The following is a 19,656-nucleotide window of genomic DNA, read 5'->3' as shown; positions in this document are numbered from 1 at the left end:
TATATGGACATACCCTAAATAGGACTCTCTTAGATGTGAATATTTTTATTTAAAGAACAAAGTTCTATTAATGGATGTTTAAGGCATGTTTTAAAAAGCATTGGGGAAGGGGGATGTTTGCAGTAGAATACAAGACCTAAGTTAGTCCAAGATCCTAATGGATTCAAGCAGTTAGCTACCAGCTGGTACTGCTCATAAACTCTGTATTGCAAAATTATAAAAATCATTAATTGACTCCACTAAATTAGTAGTAACTTAGTATTTCTAAAAAATACGAACTGAGACTCGTCATAAGAAATTGTACAGAAGAAACTTTTCTCTAAGAAGTAAAGTATTTACCTGATCTACTGTAGTGGCATCAGTGATTACAACATCTGGTGGCCTCTTGGGGGCCTCCACTGTGACCTAAAAGAGAGGAATGAATAAATGAATATAGAAGAAAGAAAGAAAGAAAAAGATTCTTTTTCTTTATGAAATGTTGGATGTTTGATAATTTTACACAAATTGCTGAACTCTGAAGTTTTAACTAGAGTGGACAGTTTCTCAGGTAGAGTTGTACAGTTGTACAGAAAATGACAAGAGGTAGTACTTAGGATATAGATTCCAGAGGGCAACCAATTGGTCATTAGGTACACTGCAAAATCTTAAACTGAGGTAATAATATATCAAAGTAAAATCAATTCAAAGATCAGCAACCTGACCACCCTCCCTAAATAGCAAATGTTGCCAGGGAGTTTACTTGCAGTGCCTACCATCAGCCCGACTTAGCACAACCAATGAAATAGATATGTTTTGAGAGACTGATGGTAGGGAGCATATTACAAGCTGAACAGAACTTAGTGTTGAAAAAAAACCAACTTCCAAGTGAGTGAACTGAATTCAGGGAGTAATTACTTTTATGACTGTTAAGTAATTGGCAGTACATTTGAAATTCAGTAGCCTAACACAAAACTCATATTACCTTGGCTTTCTCAGATGATCGCTTTCCACCAAATCCTCCAGCTCCAATAGCAAAGACAGAGAACTGATTATAGCACAAAAGATCCTTTCCATGGTATGTGTGTACTAGAGAGGATGAGAAAGCCAAAAAAGATACCTTTTTAAAATTTAATTTTAACCTTGTTTTTTTTTTAAAAAAAAATGAATAGAGTGGCTTGGGTGTAATAGACTTTTCAAAGGTAGAAACCTAAAATCATTGCGAGACCATTAACTTTGCTGAAGGTTCAATCTGGAAACTGAAATATTCACGTGCTTTGAGCTTGTATTATTTTTCTATATTGTTTTGAAACTGATATAACTATGACACTAAAATGATTGATGATTCTTAGAGATGCGTTTGCTATCTTGGATTCTATCATTGGCATATGGAATATATCATCATGACTAGAGCTATGAATGAACTGAGTATTGGGTGAGCTAGTTATAAAACACTAGAAGGGGAAGACTGGCTTTTATTTTACAACACTGATAGGCATAAATCTGGCTTATGGCTCAGGAATTCTGGGAGTTGAAGTTCATAAGTCATAAAAGGACCATCATTCCCCACCCCTGGCATAAGTAATGTGTATAGCAGATGCTGGTTCATTATAGTATTGAGTTATATTGTATTATATACATGAGTTCAGGGTTTTTTTTAGTTCAGTGAAGGGGAGAAGAATGAACTAGAGTTATTTCTCTGTCCTCAGAGGGAAGATAAGGAGGACATGACTGTTCTGGCAATGTCCAGTACAAGGACTGGACTAGGATAAATCAGAATTATTATAGGTTTAGTTTAAATTTAAAAGGATTTTTAACCAAAGTCACTTTGTTTTTCTAATACTCCCAGGATCTTACTTATTGATTCCATTGAGCTAGAAATGATAAATTTCACCCCATTCATTTCAGATGACAACCTCAACTTAAAACCACAATTGAGCCCAAATTTTTTTTGCTAAGCAAGACATTTTTCAAGTGAGCATTGCCTTATTTTATCACCTTTCTTGCCACATTTGTTAAGTGAATCACTGCAGCTGTTAAGTTAGCAACAATAAGTGAATCTGGTTTCCCTATTGACTTTGCTTGTCAAAAGGTCGCCAACGATGATCACATGACCCTGGGACACTGCAACCATCGTAAATATGAGACAGTTGCCAACCATCTGAATTTTTAACATGTGACCACAGGGATGTTGCAATGGTTGTGTAAAAACTGGTCATAAGTCACTTTTTTTAGTGCTGTTGTAACTTTGAACAGTCACTAAATGAACTGTTGTAAGTCAAGGACTACCTTTATTACTCTATTTCTAGCTCTTACGTCAAGGGTTGGCATGTTCAATTAAAGCCCTACAGAGCTAATATTTTGGGACAGCTGAACATCCCTAGCACATCTAGAGGAATTTAAGTTACATAAGGCTTTTCTATATGCGCTATCACTCCTCCCTCTGAGATCGGGAAACTAGCTACTGGTGAATATACAATTTTGTTTCTATAACATTTTTGGTTTTGAATTTTTTTATTTTATTCTGGCCAGACTATTTATATCAACTGGATTAAGACTTTATTCTACCCATTTGTTAAAATTTGTAGTTTGTTTTCATTGCTCATTTTAAGATTGCAACAAGCTATTGTAGGAACAACTGAAAGGAATTGTAAAGGTATTTTAAAATAGTACAGTAGATGACTTTTAAAATATATCTACAAATATATAGGGTTATGAGTGAAAACAAGAAGAATGTTTAGGTGAGGTAAGAGGAGCTAGGCTTCAAGATGCCTTCTAAAATTTTGGACTTCATAACTGTAAGTTTTCCAGTTTTATATAAACACGCACATCACTACTTTTTCAGATTATTACCTAGAATTGTAAAATTGAAAGAGCCACAATATTACATTGTGGAAATGAAATACTATGGTTTGGAAAAGCCAGGCAAAACTGAAGCTTCTGATAAAACTGAGTGTTTCCAATTCATTTTATACAACTTTCCCCTGAGATGACTTCCGGGCTTCCAAGTTATCATCAATGAGTTTTCAGGGCAGTTTCTATCCCAACCCCTCCAGCTATTTATCCATCACAAAATCCAAGAAAATTACCATCTAAGAGTATAAGAGCTCCTGAGCCTTTATCAAGAATGTCAGCAATAGTGGCTTGTGAAGTCAGTTTTCCTAAAATGTAAAACAAAATAATAATTAATTTAACAATAATTTAGCAATAATTTAACAAAATTGGATGACAAATAAAGTTGGATGACAAATAATGATAAATAAATACTCAAAAAAAAAAAAACCCCAACCATATATTTTTCTATTTTCTTCACAGAGTATCAATGATTATTATTAATACAGCACAGAGGCCGAAAATGTGACGCTTGGAGGCAAAAGTTCAATGTGCGGAGGCCAAAAATGTGACGCACGAAAGCCAAAAATGTGACGCATAGAGGCCAAAAACACAACACGTAGAGGTGGCGATGGACTGTGGTGAATCCTGCAGCCTGGAACAGTTGATTGGCAGTATTCTGGGAGGCTGATCTAACTGCCAATCAGCTGCTCATGCTGAATCAGGTTGCGATAACGTGCTGAAGCTGACCAGGCTGTTTGCTGTTTGCTGCAAGGACGCTAGCCAGATGAATACTGATGGATGCTGGTAGGCAGAGACAGAATTTTTTTTCTTGTTTTCCTCCTTAAAAACTAATGTACATCTTTTACTCTGGAGCGTCTTATACTCCGAAAAATACAGTAACTTTATTTGAACCAAGGACATTTGAGGACAACAACCAAGTACAGTCAAGAGGACAAGTGCAACCATGTGATTGAAGCCCCAATACTTTTTCACTTCCATTGTGATACATATAAAAAGAAGGCAGGGTTTCAACTGGAGAGTGGTGGCAATCATTTGAACAGTTTGGCCCCCTTGCATGCAAAAGGAGTATCCTTCTGCACAAAAACACTAACTCATCCTACAAAAACCTAGTCTTCAGAAACATTGGGAGTTTTCACTTCCATTATTTCTAGGTGGCACCGATTATTTGAACCTTAACCAATTTGGAGACACTAAATTGAAGAAGATTATATTGAATACTTGCTCTGCTCTTTGAGGCATGATAGAACATCTCCCCTTAAGGGCAGGAAGAAAAGATATATCTTAGATATAGCTTTATAGTATTCAGAAGTGGTTCTATTCCAGTGAAACTACTATTCATATAACTACAGAGAGAGAAAAACAATAACTAGAAGAGAAGAAGAGAAATAGTGCGATACATTTATGGGAATACAATATATTTCCTAATGGAGCTAATTAGATATGTAAAAGTCCAACCTGATGTAGGAAATGGTTTGTACAACTCCAAATATTGTTCACCGTGTAAAACCTAAAAGGGAAAAAAAATATTTTTCACAGAATATAGAACTATTTCACTGAAATATCTATCAAACTATTTTCTTAAATACATTACCAGTTTAATTTGGCAAAGGGGGAGGGGCAGGATTAAAGTTCACATTGAGGATTTTCCCAATAAAAGGCATTACTTTTTTATCTGTTGAAAAGTAATGAAAGTAATGAGGCATTACTGTTTTATGGCCTTGTAAATCTTCAGTGTCTGGAAGTGAATATGCCATTAGATGCAAAATATCCTTATCTCTTCCAAGGGTCCAATTTAAAAAGTAGTTTTCATTTAATTCACTTCCTTTTTTTCCCTTTCACTAAACTTTCAGTGACTTGGGTATTTTTTTTTTTAAATCATATCAGTATCCCTCGTAGTTTGTTTATTTTTTTCTTTCTTCTGAAAGTAGAAATTAAAGTGTAAAATACCTCAAGCTCATTAGTACTTCAGTCTGGCTTCAAAGAAGTATTGAAAAAATGCCTACATGAAATGTCTAGCAAAGCATATCCAATTACTTTGTTATTCCATCCCATTAAAATTATTGTGACGGCTATTAGACTGCTGTGATATTGATATCAATCCTACAAAATTGAGTACATCTGACTCCCAAATTTCCATGTTATCTTGGATACTGAGGAAAAATGGGAAGCCAAACTATGGATTTGGTACTTAGATTTTAAAGTTTATATATATATATATTTGTTTGTATGTAAGTCTTTGGTTATTCGGGTCTTCTCCCAAGTAAAATTGGAAGTGTCTTGGCGACGTTTCGACGAAGTCTCATTCATCATCTTCAGGCTGGTGTTCTCGGCTTCGTGCTTCCAGGAGCAATGTGAGATCGCAGCTGTCTCTTCCTTTTAACTGCTAGTGGGGGTGTGAGCTGATTGGGTGGGAAGCCGAAAACACCAGCCTGAAGATGATGAATGAGACTTCGTCGAAACGTCGCCAAGACACTTCCAATTTTACGTGGGAGAAGACCCGAATAACCAAAGACCTACATATATATACATATATACATATATACATACATACATACATATATACATACATACATACATATATATACACACACACACACACACACACACACACACACACATACATACATACATGTATATATTTAACACTCTATTTCCTCATTTTGTACTGGTAATGAGCACGGTTTTCTAATAGGTTGTAACATAAAACAAATTAGTTGCTATAATGCATCCTTACTCTTGCTACATCAATATTGAGTCCTGGAATACTGAATATGCCACCATCAATCATGGAAGCTTGAGCTGGTATGACTGCAAAAGTAGGAAGGCAGCAAAACTCTTCACTCCCTTCAAACAGGAATTTCAGATTGTCCGGATCCTTGGTGGACATACCCACTCCAAGCGCATACAAAATGGGCTGCAAATGAGTGTATTCATACGCATACTCAGGGAGCTTCTGGCCAATGCACTTTGCCTGTGGGTATTAAATGCACATGTTACTTGTTGATTTAGACGTTCAGCTAATAATATTTGCCATTAGTTCAAGGAACCTAAAGTGATTAAAGTTTGTAAATAAATACTTGCCATAAGTGATTATAATCATCTCTAGTTCTTTCAATGTATGCATACTTACAGGAAAACACTTGGTTCACATTTCTCAGACAAGGATTTTACATATTTTAATAACTCCTATTTTATTTATATAAATAACATCACACTAAGCATTTTATTGACTAATAGGTTTTGCCAACTAATTATAGGGCAACATTGTCGCTGAAACCCCACTGCCAGTAATTCTAGTCAGTGTAAGAGTGAAACACTTCTAACGTAAATGAAGGTATGAATGAATTATAAAAATCATTTTAGAAATTAGCGCATAATCCTAATAAATTCTATCAAGACTTAAATCATTCCAAACATAACAAATTATTTCTTTGATTCTAAGCATTAAAATCCAGACTGATGGAAAAGATGTTATGGGTTAATTATAACCCCAAAGCCAAATGCACCCTTATTTCAATATCTCTATGTAAGGTATCAGTTCAGACCTCTGTTAAAAACCATCTGTAGAAGATGCTGTCAGATAAATAACAGAATAACAGAGTTGGAAGGGACTTTGTCCAACCCCTGCTCATGCAGGAGATCCTATATCAGTCCAGACAAGTAGCTGTCTAGTATCTTCTTAAAAGCCTCCATGGATGGAGCACCCACAAATTCTGAAGGCAAGCTGTTCCATTGGTTAATTGTTCTCACTGTTAGGAAGTTTCTCCTTATTTCTAGGTTGCTTCTCTCTTTGATTAGTTTCTATCCATTGTTTCTTAACTTGCCTTTTGGTGTTTTGGAAAATAGATTGACCCCCTTTTATTTGTGACAGCCCCTCAAATATTAAAAATAAAGGATAGAGGACCTCAGTGCATCCACATTCTTTTTTATCTGGCTCATTACTTAACCCACATTTGCTCCCTGCCTGTTTATCTCTAACTAGATCTGGCCATTTTCAAAATCTAGTGTTCTCCTTCCCCAGTCTCTCAACTGAGAAACATTTACCAAAATAGATATCTCCAATTAACAATGCTTGTTATAGGAATTATTTTATTCAGCAGAATGGTCAAATATTTCCCAAAGTGATGATATTTGATTGTGGAAGTCTGGGTGGGTGGGGGATGTCTATAGAAGTGGGGAAAGCAGGGGAAAGTCCATTTGTCAAAATAAAAGGCAGCTAATGTGTTGGGATTCAGCCATATTTCTACCATGTCTTCTTTAACTCAGTTTTTGTATGATTAAACAAGGGGTTCCACTTTCCTGTTTGCTAGGTCCATTTTTCAAAATTATCATATTCTGCAAAATGAAAATTGTACAAGGTACAAATAACCCTAGGATAATAAATGTTCTCTCTATTCTTTAATTGTTTAAAAGACATTGCTACATTATATTGCCTGGAATATTAAGTCACAATATTAGAATTATAAATTAGAATACTTTTATTTTGGGCAGAAACCATACTTTGTATTAAGAGAAATTAAATCTATTTAACAAAACAAACATTAAGAGTCAGAATTTTCCAGAGCAAAACCAATTCATTGCTCACCTAATCAATGTAATGGTTCTTATAAATGCTATTTAAAGAATAAAACAGTTAAGAGTGACAAAGAGTGTTGTTTTAAAATTGAACTTTTAAGACTATACACTGCATCTTCTGATTCACATCTGTAACAAGTTTCTCGTGGTTTGAGGCAAGTGGAATGACTTCAAGTACAATAATGAACATATGCATTTTACTTACAGGGTCAATGCCTGAAGACGATGTAGGCGCACTGTGGCTTATGGGATTTGGAGAGACATTCTGAGACTCTATTTGATTCAGCACTTCATTCAGCATAACAAGAGATTCTGGAAATAGAAAAAATAGTGGTTTCAAAACTATAAAAAAAGAAAATAGTCTTTCCAGAGCTATCTCTGGAACTGTAACACAACCAACACAAAATGTTAACATGGCATTTGATTTCACACGCAGAGGTGTGTTTTTTTTTAAAACTGCGTCATACTTGGAATGTCAGATACATTTTGTAAATTGCAGAAGTGTTACTTGATTCGAATGAATAAGCAACTGTCTACAGTTAAGCAGGGATGGTGTAGGAGAGTCTGCTATTCCTGTATGTTGTGTTATTACAACATAAATGAATGGCTAATGTTCACATGGGTGCTTTGGAAATTGTTTCTGTCTCCACAAAGGAGGACAGCTGGAAGCAGATTCCGAAGAATCACACTGAGGCTAAAAATAATTTGGAAAAAAGGGACTCTGTATTCCTAAACATTGTAAAACATCTTTCAATACTTTTACAGGCGTGGTGGGAAGCAAAATCATTCTTTTTTAAATGAGAGTGGTGTAAGAATATTTAGCTGTAGATTGTACATATATATTGTATTTCTTAGCCAACGCTATCACAATGAGTGACAGGTTGTACTTCAGTTTGGTTTAATTCTATACCTTGTTGTTCATATTGTTTGTGTGAAGTGAAACAAAATAGGGGTTCAGTGTGATCAATAAAAAGATCTGTTTCAGAGCCCTATCCTGCTTATTTCTTTAAATACAATTGGACAAAATTTACCTTGCGCAAATGGTTATGGTGAGATTTTGTATTAAAAGTTTTTGAAGTGTGTAACACTGCCTCTTAACTTTACAAATCTTCAATTAATAGCCCCATCTGGCCCAAAATGTTTGATACCAGAGAAGAGAATGCCATGCAGGGGGGAAAAAAACCTTCTCAACTGTGTCTGGCTACCCTATTTGAAAAGCTATCCAGCTTCATATGTGATGTCTTTACGGTGTTATTATTACCTCTGTATCTCATCTTAATTCAAAAGTTCAGCATGACCTTCTAACCGAACACAATACTTAAGACACGGCAACTTGACAAATGAACTAAGAGCTAAGAATATTTCATTCCCAAGCATGAGCCAACACAATATAATTGGCTAGTTTTAAGATATGGCAGGCCTCCATATAAGCATATATCCAAATGGAACATTATAGTAACTTATTACATCATTGATTATTTACTTCTTTAATAGTATTTTTTTGACAAAGATGCTATAATTATCTAGCAAGGAAACATACATAACATTGACCTATTATTAAGGCTTATAATCATTTTAATAAGATCCTTACAAAAAGAAATTACTTTTGAAACGATACAGCACTCAACGTTTCACAGTTGTTAATCTCAGGAAAACAAAAGTTTAGATTATGCATTCAGAGACTAAATATCTGCATATCATTTTGAGCCACAATTTATAATTCTATAAACTACGGTTAGTACGGCCTATGCTTAGCATCTTTCTGGGAGAAAACAGTATCACAGTTGATATGAGGCACCAATTTGGAGATTTAGTAAAAGAGAAGAATGAGAAGTGGTCCAAAGTAAATGCATAAATTCAATATTAGCCTTATCCCCATGTATACCAATAGCAATGTTGGGATTACAAGTGGGCCTTCTATCAATAAATGTAAGGGAAAGAAAGCAATAATTTTATATTATAGGAATATGCCTGATGCTTATTTGGCACAACAATGCTTCACAAACAATTTAATGGTAACAGATGGATGAATTAATGTCTAAAACTACTGTCACAATTCTCACTAGATCAGGAACGTCTGAGTGATATAAATTAGCATACATTATTTAAGAACTATTTATTTTTTTAAAGTTTTTAGACAAGATATAAAGAGAGTATGAAAGCTTAAGTTAGCTAAATGGTATCTTTTTTTTTTTAGAAAAGGACATGGAATGTCATACTATTTAGTCTCTTATATCTCTGAGAGAAGCCTTCACAGAGTTCTGTTTTCAAAGAATGCCTACAGTTTATTTGGATGGAAGATAAAAAGGATTACCAATTATACATCACTTATACGTGGTGGCTCAGTGGCTAAGACACTGAGCTTGTTGCTCGAAAGTTCGGTAGTTCAGTGGTTCAAATCCCTAGTGCAATGTAATGGGGTGAGCTCCCGTTACTTGTCCCAGCTTCTGCCAACCTAGCAATTCAAAAGCACGTAAAAAATGCAAGTAGAAAAATAGGGACCCCCTTTGGTACAAAGGTAACAGCGTTTCGTGTGCCTTTGGCGTTTAGTCATGCCAGTCACATGACCACAGAAACGTCTTTGGAAAGTGCTGGCTCTTCGGCTTTGAAATGGAGATGAGCACCACCCCCTGGAGTCGGGAACGAATAGCACATATGTGCGAGGGGAACTTTTACCTTTTTATGCATTTGTAATAATTTACAGGTTGGAGATTTGATCTACTGTGCAAACTTTATCAGGAACCTAGAGCTAGATTCACCCTTGTTAATCCAAGTGAATCAGTCTAGTTTAGAAGAAAAAAAAATCTGATGGAGACAAATGTAACAAAGCAAATTGCTTTGTTTACAATGGTTGCAAGGAACATTGCACACCTTGGCAAATAGTACTGTTAATATTAGAGAGCATGTATTGAACGGCTGAAATTTTATATGCATTTTGCAAATAAATACAACTCTAGATAATCCTTACAAATGATAGGTAAAAGCTTATGCTAATTGATATTTTTGTATAATTTTGTATATTAGCTGTTAGTGTATAACAGCTTTTCACAACATTAATTTACTTACATTAATGCTGTAATAGTTTTTAATGAAATCTAGGATAGCTTAAATTTGCAGATATAAAGAATATAGACTTCAATTTTAATGTTAATACTCTAATTAGTTTTCCTTACTTCAGTGTCTTCAGGCATTAAGGGAGAAAGTTTTTTTTAATTGTCTTATTTTCTAATGCTCTAATACAGAAAAATTAAATAATCTCTCAGGTATGTACAGCGTTTTTCTCTTCCTCTTTTTTCTTATTCTCACAGGTGAAGATTCAGAAGTTTGGTTGTCACCCAAAAACCATGCAGAATGCCTTATTTAGTAGAAAACTAAAACTCACACTATATATAACAAGCTACTGTTTCCCCCAAAATAAGACATCACCTGATAATAAGCCCAATCGGGCTTTTGAGTGCATGGCAATAAGGCCAAGCGCTTATTTCAGGGTTCAAAAAAATATAAGACAGGGTCTTATTTTTAGGGAAACACAGTATATTCTTATTGATGTGTCAAAATCAAAATGAATAATGCAAAGCAGGACTAATAATTTTTGTATCAAATAGCATACATATCAGACTTTCAAAGTTGATTATATGCCATGAAGTCAGTTTTACCAATCTGGCCCTACTCTTAAAACATTTGCATATTTACTTAAGATACCTATTTATCATACCTAGGTAGCAATGGCCTGTGACAGATTGACCTATCTGGAGTCCACCTGGATTTGCTAGAAAGGACACGAAGATGGGGGGAAAGTGCTTGAAATTGTTCTTTTCTGCATTAAGTAATCAGAGCTTAAAAACATAGGAAGCAATCTTACATTAACTCAGATCATTCATAAATTTAACCCAATACTGCCCACACAGACAGTAAGGATTTTTAAGGATTTGGGGGACATCCAGATCCAATTCTTGAGCTTACCAAGAGGACTTAATGCATGCAAACATGTGTTGTATTCCTGAACTATCGATCAACTATTTAGAAATAAATTATATTTTGTTAATGAAACAAATTAATACCCAAGGTGTTTATTTGAAATGAAGATATGGAGATAAAAGAGAGTGCCATCATCTTTGCACCTCGATATGCCTTTCTCCCCTAATTCTTCCAAAAAATTAGTACCTGTAGTATGTGCTTAAGCTTATTTGTTCAAATTGTCCCAGAAACCTGGGCCTAATTCCCAGCATTCAGTCCCCAATTAGGTGCATAATAAATGCCAAATGATCAGCCCTAAAATAAGGTTGTAGGTAGGTGGCTTTTTTTTAATTCAATCAATTAGAAGTCTCTTCATGGCCATTCCCAATCACAGTAAAAATGATTTTCACTGTTAAATAAGGAAGGTAGGATTATTGAATTGACAGGCAATGATTTATCAGCAATTTCTTAGTTGTCATTTGATACTGGCTGCAATTCTGAAAAAGGATGAGTAGGTGATCCTTTTGGATAATGTATATGCTTGCTATCATTTTATTGATCTATTGTTGGAATTATACACAGTAAATTGTACATCAGTCTATATGAATTGATAAATGATTAAGCATATATTTACACATAGACCCATCTGATTAGCTTGTTGCCAACAATTTATTTAGCATCAATACAAATTAACTCCCAAGAGTCTTACCTACTACCTACTTACTACTATCATTCCTCAGGAAACAAACTTTAAAAAATTGCTTTATACCTTGCTGTTTAAGTCAGTAAACTCCTGTGACAGAATTAAATTTCACCTCTTTTGTAATGTAATATATTTGTATACAGGATGATGGGAAATATTTGGGTTACATGCAGTTCTCTAATTTTAAAATTTCCTTTCAAACCTGCTATTTTTAAAATAAAATGCTACTAAATCTTACATTCCCACAAGGTATATCGAACTAGTTTTGTACACTGCAATCACAGCAAGGATATTTTACTTTTGTTATTGGAAAGTATATGTAGCTACTTATGCAGAAGAATGTTTAAATAGGCTGTGAGAATATGCCTCAATGTTTAAAGTAACCCTGCATTTGAACAATAATTTTTCCTAAAATTTAATTTAATTTGTAAATGATTTATGGATTATAATTCCCTGTATGAGATTATACCATTTCTTAAATTTAGGCTCCCTTAACATAAAACATTAATATTACAATTTTCAGTTATCTGATAATTCAAGTTACAACTCACAAAGATCTATGCTACTTAATAGCTGTTGTTAGTCAGAAAATGTGTTACCAAACTCTTCCTAATTTTGGCCACCATAAATTAACATCGTTCTCCCTTTTTCACTATTAAATATAGATCTGTGTTTTTCTTAACAGCAACAAGTTATAGTTCAGACCTGGAACTACATCAAAGTAGACTGAAGGTTTGGGATGAAACTTTGGACTTTAGCCTTTATGGAAAAGGTAATTTATAAATTAATAACATTAAGGAAAGAAAATGGAAACGTTTTGTGCAAACTGGTATGACTTTATCTACTTATATTATAAAAAATTTATGACATCTTGAAAAATTCAAAAACTTTGGGAAAAATGAAATATTATGGAAAAAAATTACTCTCTAAAGCTATACGGAGGACATTAGTAGATGAATACACACACATAAACACACACACACATATATTAAAATAAAAATAAATCATTATGCACTTTTATTTTTACATACTGTAATATTAAGAGTTTTTAACTTTACAAAATATGTAATGAATTTAAAGTTGCTTTTACCTCCAATTTCTTGAGGTGCTTGGGCATTATCAAAATTACAAATCTTTTCCCAATTATGTTCCACAGCTTCTGGTGTCATTAGGTGGTTCTTATGCCTAACAACAGCTCCCAGGGATCGTTCCCAGCGTACTAAGCAAATAGCAATTAGAAAGGGTATTAAACACCAATTAAAAATAGCCATTCAGCTGTAGCTGCATCACTAGTTCCTTTTATAAATGTAAATTTTTTTCTGATCAAAACAAAGTATGGATTACTGCTGATAGCAAATTGGAATTTAGCAAACTGTGCATATTCTTGAGGACTATGAATAGAATATGTATTCCAATCTGAATATGAAACTGTGGCAGGTTTTCTTGATTTGTCATCAACACATTGTTTGTTTGTGTTGGACACCAGAACTATTTTGACAGCTAAGAATAGATAACAGTAGAATTTTTTAAAAAACTAACTGTGGGCCCTAATATAACTCCAATAGAAAAGAAAGGAAATAATAATAAAAACAGAGGTATGAAAGACCAACTTCTGATTGATAAAACAGTTCTGTAGAATTGAAAAAGCAAATAATAATAATAATAATCATCATCATCATAGAGTTGCGGTGGCACAGTGGTTAGAGTGCAGTACTGCAGGCTATTTCTACTGACTGCCGGCTGACTGCAATTTGGCAGTTCAAATCTCACCAGGCTCAAGGTTGACTCAGCCTCCCATCCTTTCAAGGTAGTTAAAATGAGGACCCAGATTGTTTTGGGGGCAATATGCTGACTCGGTAAACTGCTTAGAGAGGGCTGTAAAGCACTGTAAAGCGGTATATAAGTCTAAGTGCTATTGCTATTGCTATTGCCATTAAAGCAAACTGCATTTACCAACTATCTATGATTAATCTCTTTTAACCAAACCAAATAAATAAACAAATGAACAAAATCAAATCCTAATATAGTAAGAAAGAGAGCAAGGGCAGGAGGCTCAGATGGAGAGTCAGTGAAATTATCTTCAAATTCTACCACTCTTAAAATGAAATGACTTAATGTTATTATATACTAGTTTAACACATTAGTTTGGATTTTGTGTCAAATTCAGATACTTTCTCACTAGATCAAATGAGCAAGAAGACTTACATTTTCCAATCCAGCCAGCTCCAACCTGCAACATAGTTTTAAAAATCAATATAATTTACAAAGAAAACTGAAAATGAAGTGTGAAGCAAATCAAATAGGAGTGGCTCCCATTTAATCACAACAGATTAGTTCCAATAGATCAAAATATGCATTTACTTTTTACCTCCATATGAAGTTGATTCTTACAAAAGGCACTATGATTAGATTAAGTTCAAATCAATCAATACATGAGCAGCTTTAAACAAGGCAGGGTGTTAGCTTCTTATATTACAAAGCATTGATCTTATTTTTGTGTCCTGTTTCCTCAGTTTCTTCTACTCAACAGTCAGTCAGCTTTACGTTCTGAGCATGTTCATTCTCAGGGTTTTAGTCAGGGGTGAAATGTTCCCGGTTTGGACCAGGTCACCCGATCCGGTAGTGATCTGGGCGATCCGGTAGCGATGGCGGCGGGTGGTTTGGCCCTGCGCCACCCCCTATGCCCAGCTGAGCCACGCAATCATCAGAGGGTTTTTTTTAAACTTTTAAAAGCATTTTTTCTACCAACTCTTTGGCCGAAAAAATGCTTTTAAAAGTAAAAAGAAAAGTAGTTGGCCATGCCCACCCAATCATATTAGCCCACACCATCAAGCCACACCCACAGAACCGGTAGTAACAAATTTTACATTTCACCAGTGGTTTTAGTGTTTCCTATTTAAAATTATTTTCTAAAGTTTTTCATATTTCTGCAAAAAGTGAGTTTATTGCAGGTCTAGTAATATTTTTCTCTTCCCCATGGTCCTTGACGTTTTGGATGTAGTGTTATCTGGCGTATGGAATTTAGAATATAAGGTGATCATGTAGGATGAAGCCATCAACGGATTCCTTCTTCTTATAGCAATTATTGCCCCTAAGGTTCAACATATGTTGCAATCTTTTTAATAAATATTCTTTTCACCATTTTGTTTCAAATATTTGATTTCAAATCATTCCTGTTTTTCAGCATGATATTGACATGTGTTCAACTTATCCTATACAGGTAGTCCTTGACTTACAACTACAACTCAGCCCAAAATTTATGTTGTTAAGTAACAGTTGTCAAGTGGGTTTTGTCTCATTTTATCACTTTTCTTGCCACATTTGTTAAGTGAATCACTGCAGTTATTAAGTTAGTAACATGGTTACTAAGTGAATCTGGCTTCCCCATTGACTGTGCTTGTCAGACCAGAACCACATGACCCCAGGACACTGCAACCATCAAAAATATGAAGCAGTTGTCAAGCATCTGAATGTAAATCACATAACCATGGAAATGCTGCAAAGGTAAAGATTCCCCTCACACATATGTGCTATTCATTCCTGACTCTAGGGGGCAGTGCTCATCTCTGTTTCAGAGCTGAAGAGCCAGTGCTATCCGAAGACGTCTCTGTAGTCATGTGGCCGGTATGACTAAACACCAAAGGTGCATGGAACACTTTTACCTTCCCACCAAAGGGGGTCCCTATTTTTCTACTTGCATTTTTTACGTGCTTTTCTACTGTTAGGTTGGCAGAAGCTGGGACAGGTAACAGGAGCTCACCCCGTTACGCGGCACCAGGGATTACGCTGTTACGCTGAACTGCCAATCTTTTGATCGACAAACTCAACGTCTTAGCCATTGAGCCACCGCGTCCCACTCTGCAATGGTGCCATTGTAATTTCGAAAGATCACTAAATGAACTGTTGTAAGTCGAGGACCATCTGTAATGCGAGAACAGATTTCTGCACAGATTTGAATTGTGAAGAGAGGGAGTGAGAGAGGGAAAGAGAGAGGGAGAGGGACTGGGAGAAAGAAAACATGATGGATGCAAGGCCCATTGCTGGGAAAGCACAATACATGATTATTACCTCAAACAATCCACTGTTCTCTTGACATCTTTCATGACAAAGCCAAAGGACAAGAGGGGCCACATATTCCGGTTTTAAGGCATCCACCAGAGCTAGGGAAAATGAAATTTAAACAAAAACAAGCCTCAGGAGTAGAGAACAGAAGAGATATTTTATCATTCACTCAGGTTAATTTGTTGCGAATATTTACAATCATTTACCTGGAGGCATAACAGTCTGTGTTAACCTGGAGCCTGCTGTGGGAGCAATAGTGTTGCAGTGGATGTTGTACTTCTTGCCTTCAACTGCAAGTGTGTTTGCCAGACCCAAAAGACCAAGTTTGGCAGCACTGTAATTAGCCTGGCCAAAGTTCCCATATATTCCAGCAGATGAGGAAGTCATGATTATTCTTGAAAACAAACAGTAGGAAATTCTGACATTAGAATACAGGAAAAAGCCTGATGGAAGATTGAAGGGGAATGCATCAGTGGTGGGTTGACCCCGGTTTGGACCAGTTCAGACGAACCGGTAGTAAAACCAGTGGAAGGTCCCGCCCACCGCCCCAGATATCATCACTGGCAATCTGCACATGCGCAGAAGCAAGGCGCGTGCGTGAGCGAAGTGAGCGTGCGTGCGAGATCCCATTGCGAACCGGTAGTAAAGGTAAGTAGAACCCACCCCTGGAATGCATCAGTAAAAGCAATAGAATTGTGCTAATTAGACAACATTGCCATTTAACAAAGTTTTAAAGTGCCAATGAACATCTATTAAATAGAAAATATAGGAAAAAAATGTTTTCAATATCTTGTCTTATTCTGCCATAGGGTCCATAAAAAATATTGAAGTAGCTGTATTTAAAGGACCCATTTAGCATGTTACCATGACTACCATCAGACGACATTTAATCCAATGTCTTTGAAGAGCTGACATGCATGGAGTGATTACAAAGGTTATATTTCATAAGTAGTGAATACAGAGATAGGCCCCAGTTAACTCACAGAGCTTTATTGCAAATAAATTTGCTTTCAGAATGTGCTATTGGTAATGAAAACTAGTTTAATGTACATCAAAATAGCATCAAAGAGTTGCAAGAAAAAAAGTCACACTTCTTATTTAGGGACAACTTATAGAAAAGAGTTTACAAACTGAAAAAGTGAATGCAGACAAAATAAAAACAGAGTAAGCAACTCAGTTGCCATAATCTCCAACTTTCAGAGGATTTCAGACTGGCTAATCATAATTTGCATAATGTCATAAAAGATCAGAAAAGGTTGTACTCTGGGCTTCTAATTAAACCCTATTGTGAATTATACCGCTCTAGCAGAACTCATGCTGGTTTTTCAAGCTACTGCAGTATCCATTAAGAAACCATCCATGGTAGTTTCTCCTCCACTACCACAACTTTAGGATGCAGTTGGAAATCTTAGGTAAGATTTCCAGGTTCAGTCGCAGCAGCTACAACATGACAAATGAAGTTTATATGGCCATGGGAAAGATTAGAGATAAAAATGCAGATTTTTTCCAGCAGTTTAAACACTACCTTGATTGATATTATCAACTATACTGTTGCTTTTTTTAAAAAAAAAATCTAATAACATTCTGATATATGAACATTCCTATTACTGTTTGGTTGCTTGTAGAGATGAGGATTCTACTTTAGATGTAGTTTTGCATGCTGAACTTTTTATGAGAAATAGATGTTGGTACAGTATAATCACAAACCACTTTCTCTGTGTCTAATCTAGATGGTTTTGGTCTGATCAGTATATATATTTGGTGACCAATCATGTCTACTTACCTTCCAAATTTCTGATTTTTCATATGGTTCCATGCAGCTCGGGTTACGAGAAAGGATCCCCTCAAATGAACTTTGTGAATTATATCTAGAAACAATTGAAGCCATTAAATATATCTATACTTTGAAAAGGCATTAAGTACATTAAGTACGTAATATGTTCATTTTAAAAATGGATTATGGTACATAATCATAATATGGTACAACTTACCCCAGTCTTCGTCACTGATCCTAGCAAATGAACGGTCCCTCAAGATCCTAAATGTCAAAGAAGTAAAAAAGAAGAGGAAAATTATCATAAATTGAATAAAAAATATTCTAGTGTAATGGAAAAAGAAGAAAATAACACTCAGATCAACTTACCCAGCATTATTGATCAGAATATCTGTAAATTAAATCCATACAAAATTATTAAGAAACAAATCTAGCTATTCTTGCTTCTGACGTGAAGGATAACATTTATTAACATCCTATTTACGTTTAATTTTGTCCTTACCAAAATTGATAAAGGAAAACAGACTTTCAGAGTTATTGTGGTTGTCAAAGACTGGCAAACACTTTTGACACCGCATGTAGGTCTGAACTATGATCATCTCTTAAGCAGTAAAAATGAACCCAGACATAGAAAGGGACACTCTGCATTTTTTGTAGAATGAATTTAATGGTTTCAGAATTCTGGGCAAGTGCAGCAAACAGCCATTTGCTTGCTTTCTGCAATAAGTTAAACAGACTTAACAGCCTCATTGTAATTCAAATGCATTTCCGTATCTCTATGAAGTAACATTTATAAAATAAAGAAAAAAGAACATGCTGATGCATGCTATCGTAATTATTTGCTGGTACAGCAAGTCCAAGTTTCAGGCCACCATTCAATTTAGCATTAATATGCAGTGTACTGCTAGTGGGAAAAAGATCTTATCTAAAAGAATAACCATAACAGTTTTTGCATATGTATAGTTTAGAGGGAAAAAGTGAAAATTCTTCTGAGGATTCTTTATTGTCGCTTTGTTTCCATCAATGGAATGTGGCTTTAAACAAAAAGGATTTTTTAAAATTTTGCTCATGACTCGACTTCAGGGCTGTCAAACTCCTGGCCCACGGGCCTGATGTTTCACATGCTGGTCATGCCCACCCCCGGTTTAGCGAAGGGGAAAAAAGTCCCAATAGATCACATGACGCCGCCATGACGACGTGAGTTTGACACCCCAGCTCTACTTGATGGAGAGGTCTTTTCATGATCAAACCTACTTTGCTTTATTTAAAGGAACTTTGATTTCTTCTAAGACAGAACTTTGTGTTGACCATGATAAAGCTTTAATGATATCAACAATTATAACTTAAAATTTACAGATGGAAGAGAAAGCCACCTTGAAAAAAATTAAAGAGAACTCATCTTGAAGAAAATGTCTTGATTACTAGTAGTACAAGTAATTACAGCTTTCATCAAAAAGTAAGGTAATTTGTTGAAGAGCTTAATGAAGCCATTTCTTTGTTCTGGAAGAGTTTCTCCTGAATAATAGATAGCTCCATTTTTTTCATGAAATAATACAGAATAATAGTAAGGAGATTTCAGCACAAACTATGCTTCTATTTGAAATGTACCTATTTTTCCAAAAGCATCCAGAGCAGTTTGCACAAGCTTCTCACCAGCTTCCACTGAATCTGAGGGAAAAAACCAACAGGAAAGAAAGAAACACAGATCAGAATCTATTGAAATGATGGAGATCCTAGTACAATGGTAGGGGAA

At 35.3% G+C, this 19,656-nt stretch overlaps 1 protein-coding gene across 1 annotated transcript in view; it reads right to left on the bottom strand.

The window, feature by feature from the left end:
- Nucleotides 1-19,656, bottom strand: part of HSD17B4 (hydroxysteroid 17-beta dehydrogenase 4) — a 60,626-nt gene that overhangs the window by 26,130 nt on the left and 14,840 nt on the right. The window contains exons 4-17 of the mRNA XM_034432826.3: nt 19,512-19,571; nt 18,273-18,294; nt 18,121-18,167; nt 17,913-17,997; nt 16,336-16,523; nt 16,136-16,227; nt 14,273-14,297; nt 13,158-13,286; nt 7,613-7,719; nt 5,567-5,803; nt 4,288-4,339; nt 3,066-3,137; nt 962-1,065; nt 340-405 (exon numbers count right to left, since the gene is read on the bottom strand). Of these exons, the coding sequence (XP_034288717.1) occupies nt 340-405; nt 962-1,065; nt 3,066-3,137; nt 4,288-4,339; nt 5,567-5,803; nt 7,613-7,719; nt 13,158-13,286; nt 14,273-14,297; nt 16,136-16,227; nt 16,336-16,523; nt 17,913-17,997; nt 18,121-18,167; nt 18,273-18,294; nt 19,512-19,571 (1,286 nt within the window). The remainder of the gene's footprint in view (nt 1-339; nt 406-961; nt 1,066-3,065; nt 3,138-4,287; nt 4,340-5,566; nt 5,804-7,612; nt 7,720-13,157; nt 13,287-14,272; nt 14,298-16,135; nt 16,228-16,335; nt 16,524-17,912; nt 17,998-18,120; nt 18,168-18,272; nt 18,295-19,511; nt 19,572-19,656) is intronic.

Source organism: Pantherophis guttatus, chromosome 2, assembly GCF_059756535.1.
Source record: "Pantherophis guttatus breed Tessera chromosome 2, ASM5975653v1, whole genome shotgun sequence".
NCBI classification, from domain to species: Eukaryota; Metazoa; Chordata; class Lepidosauria; order Squamata; family Colubridae; genus Pantherophis; species Pantherophis guttatus.
This window is presented reverse-complemented; position numbering and strand designations above follow the sequence as displayed.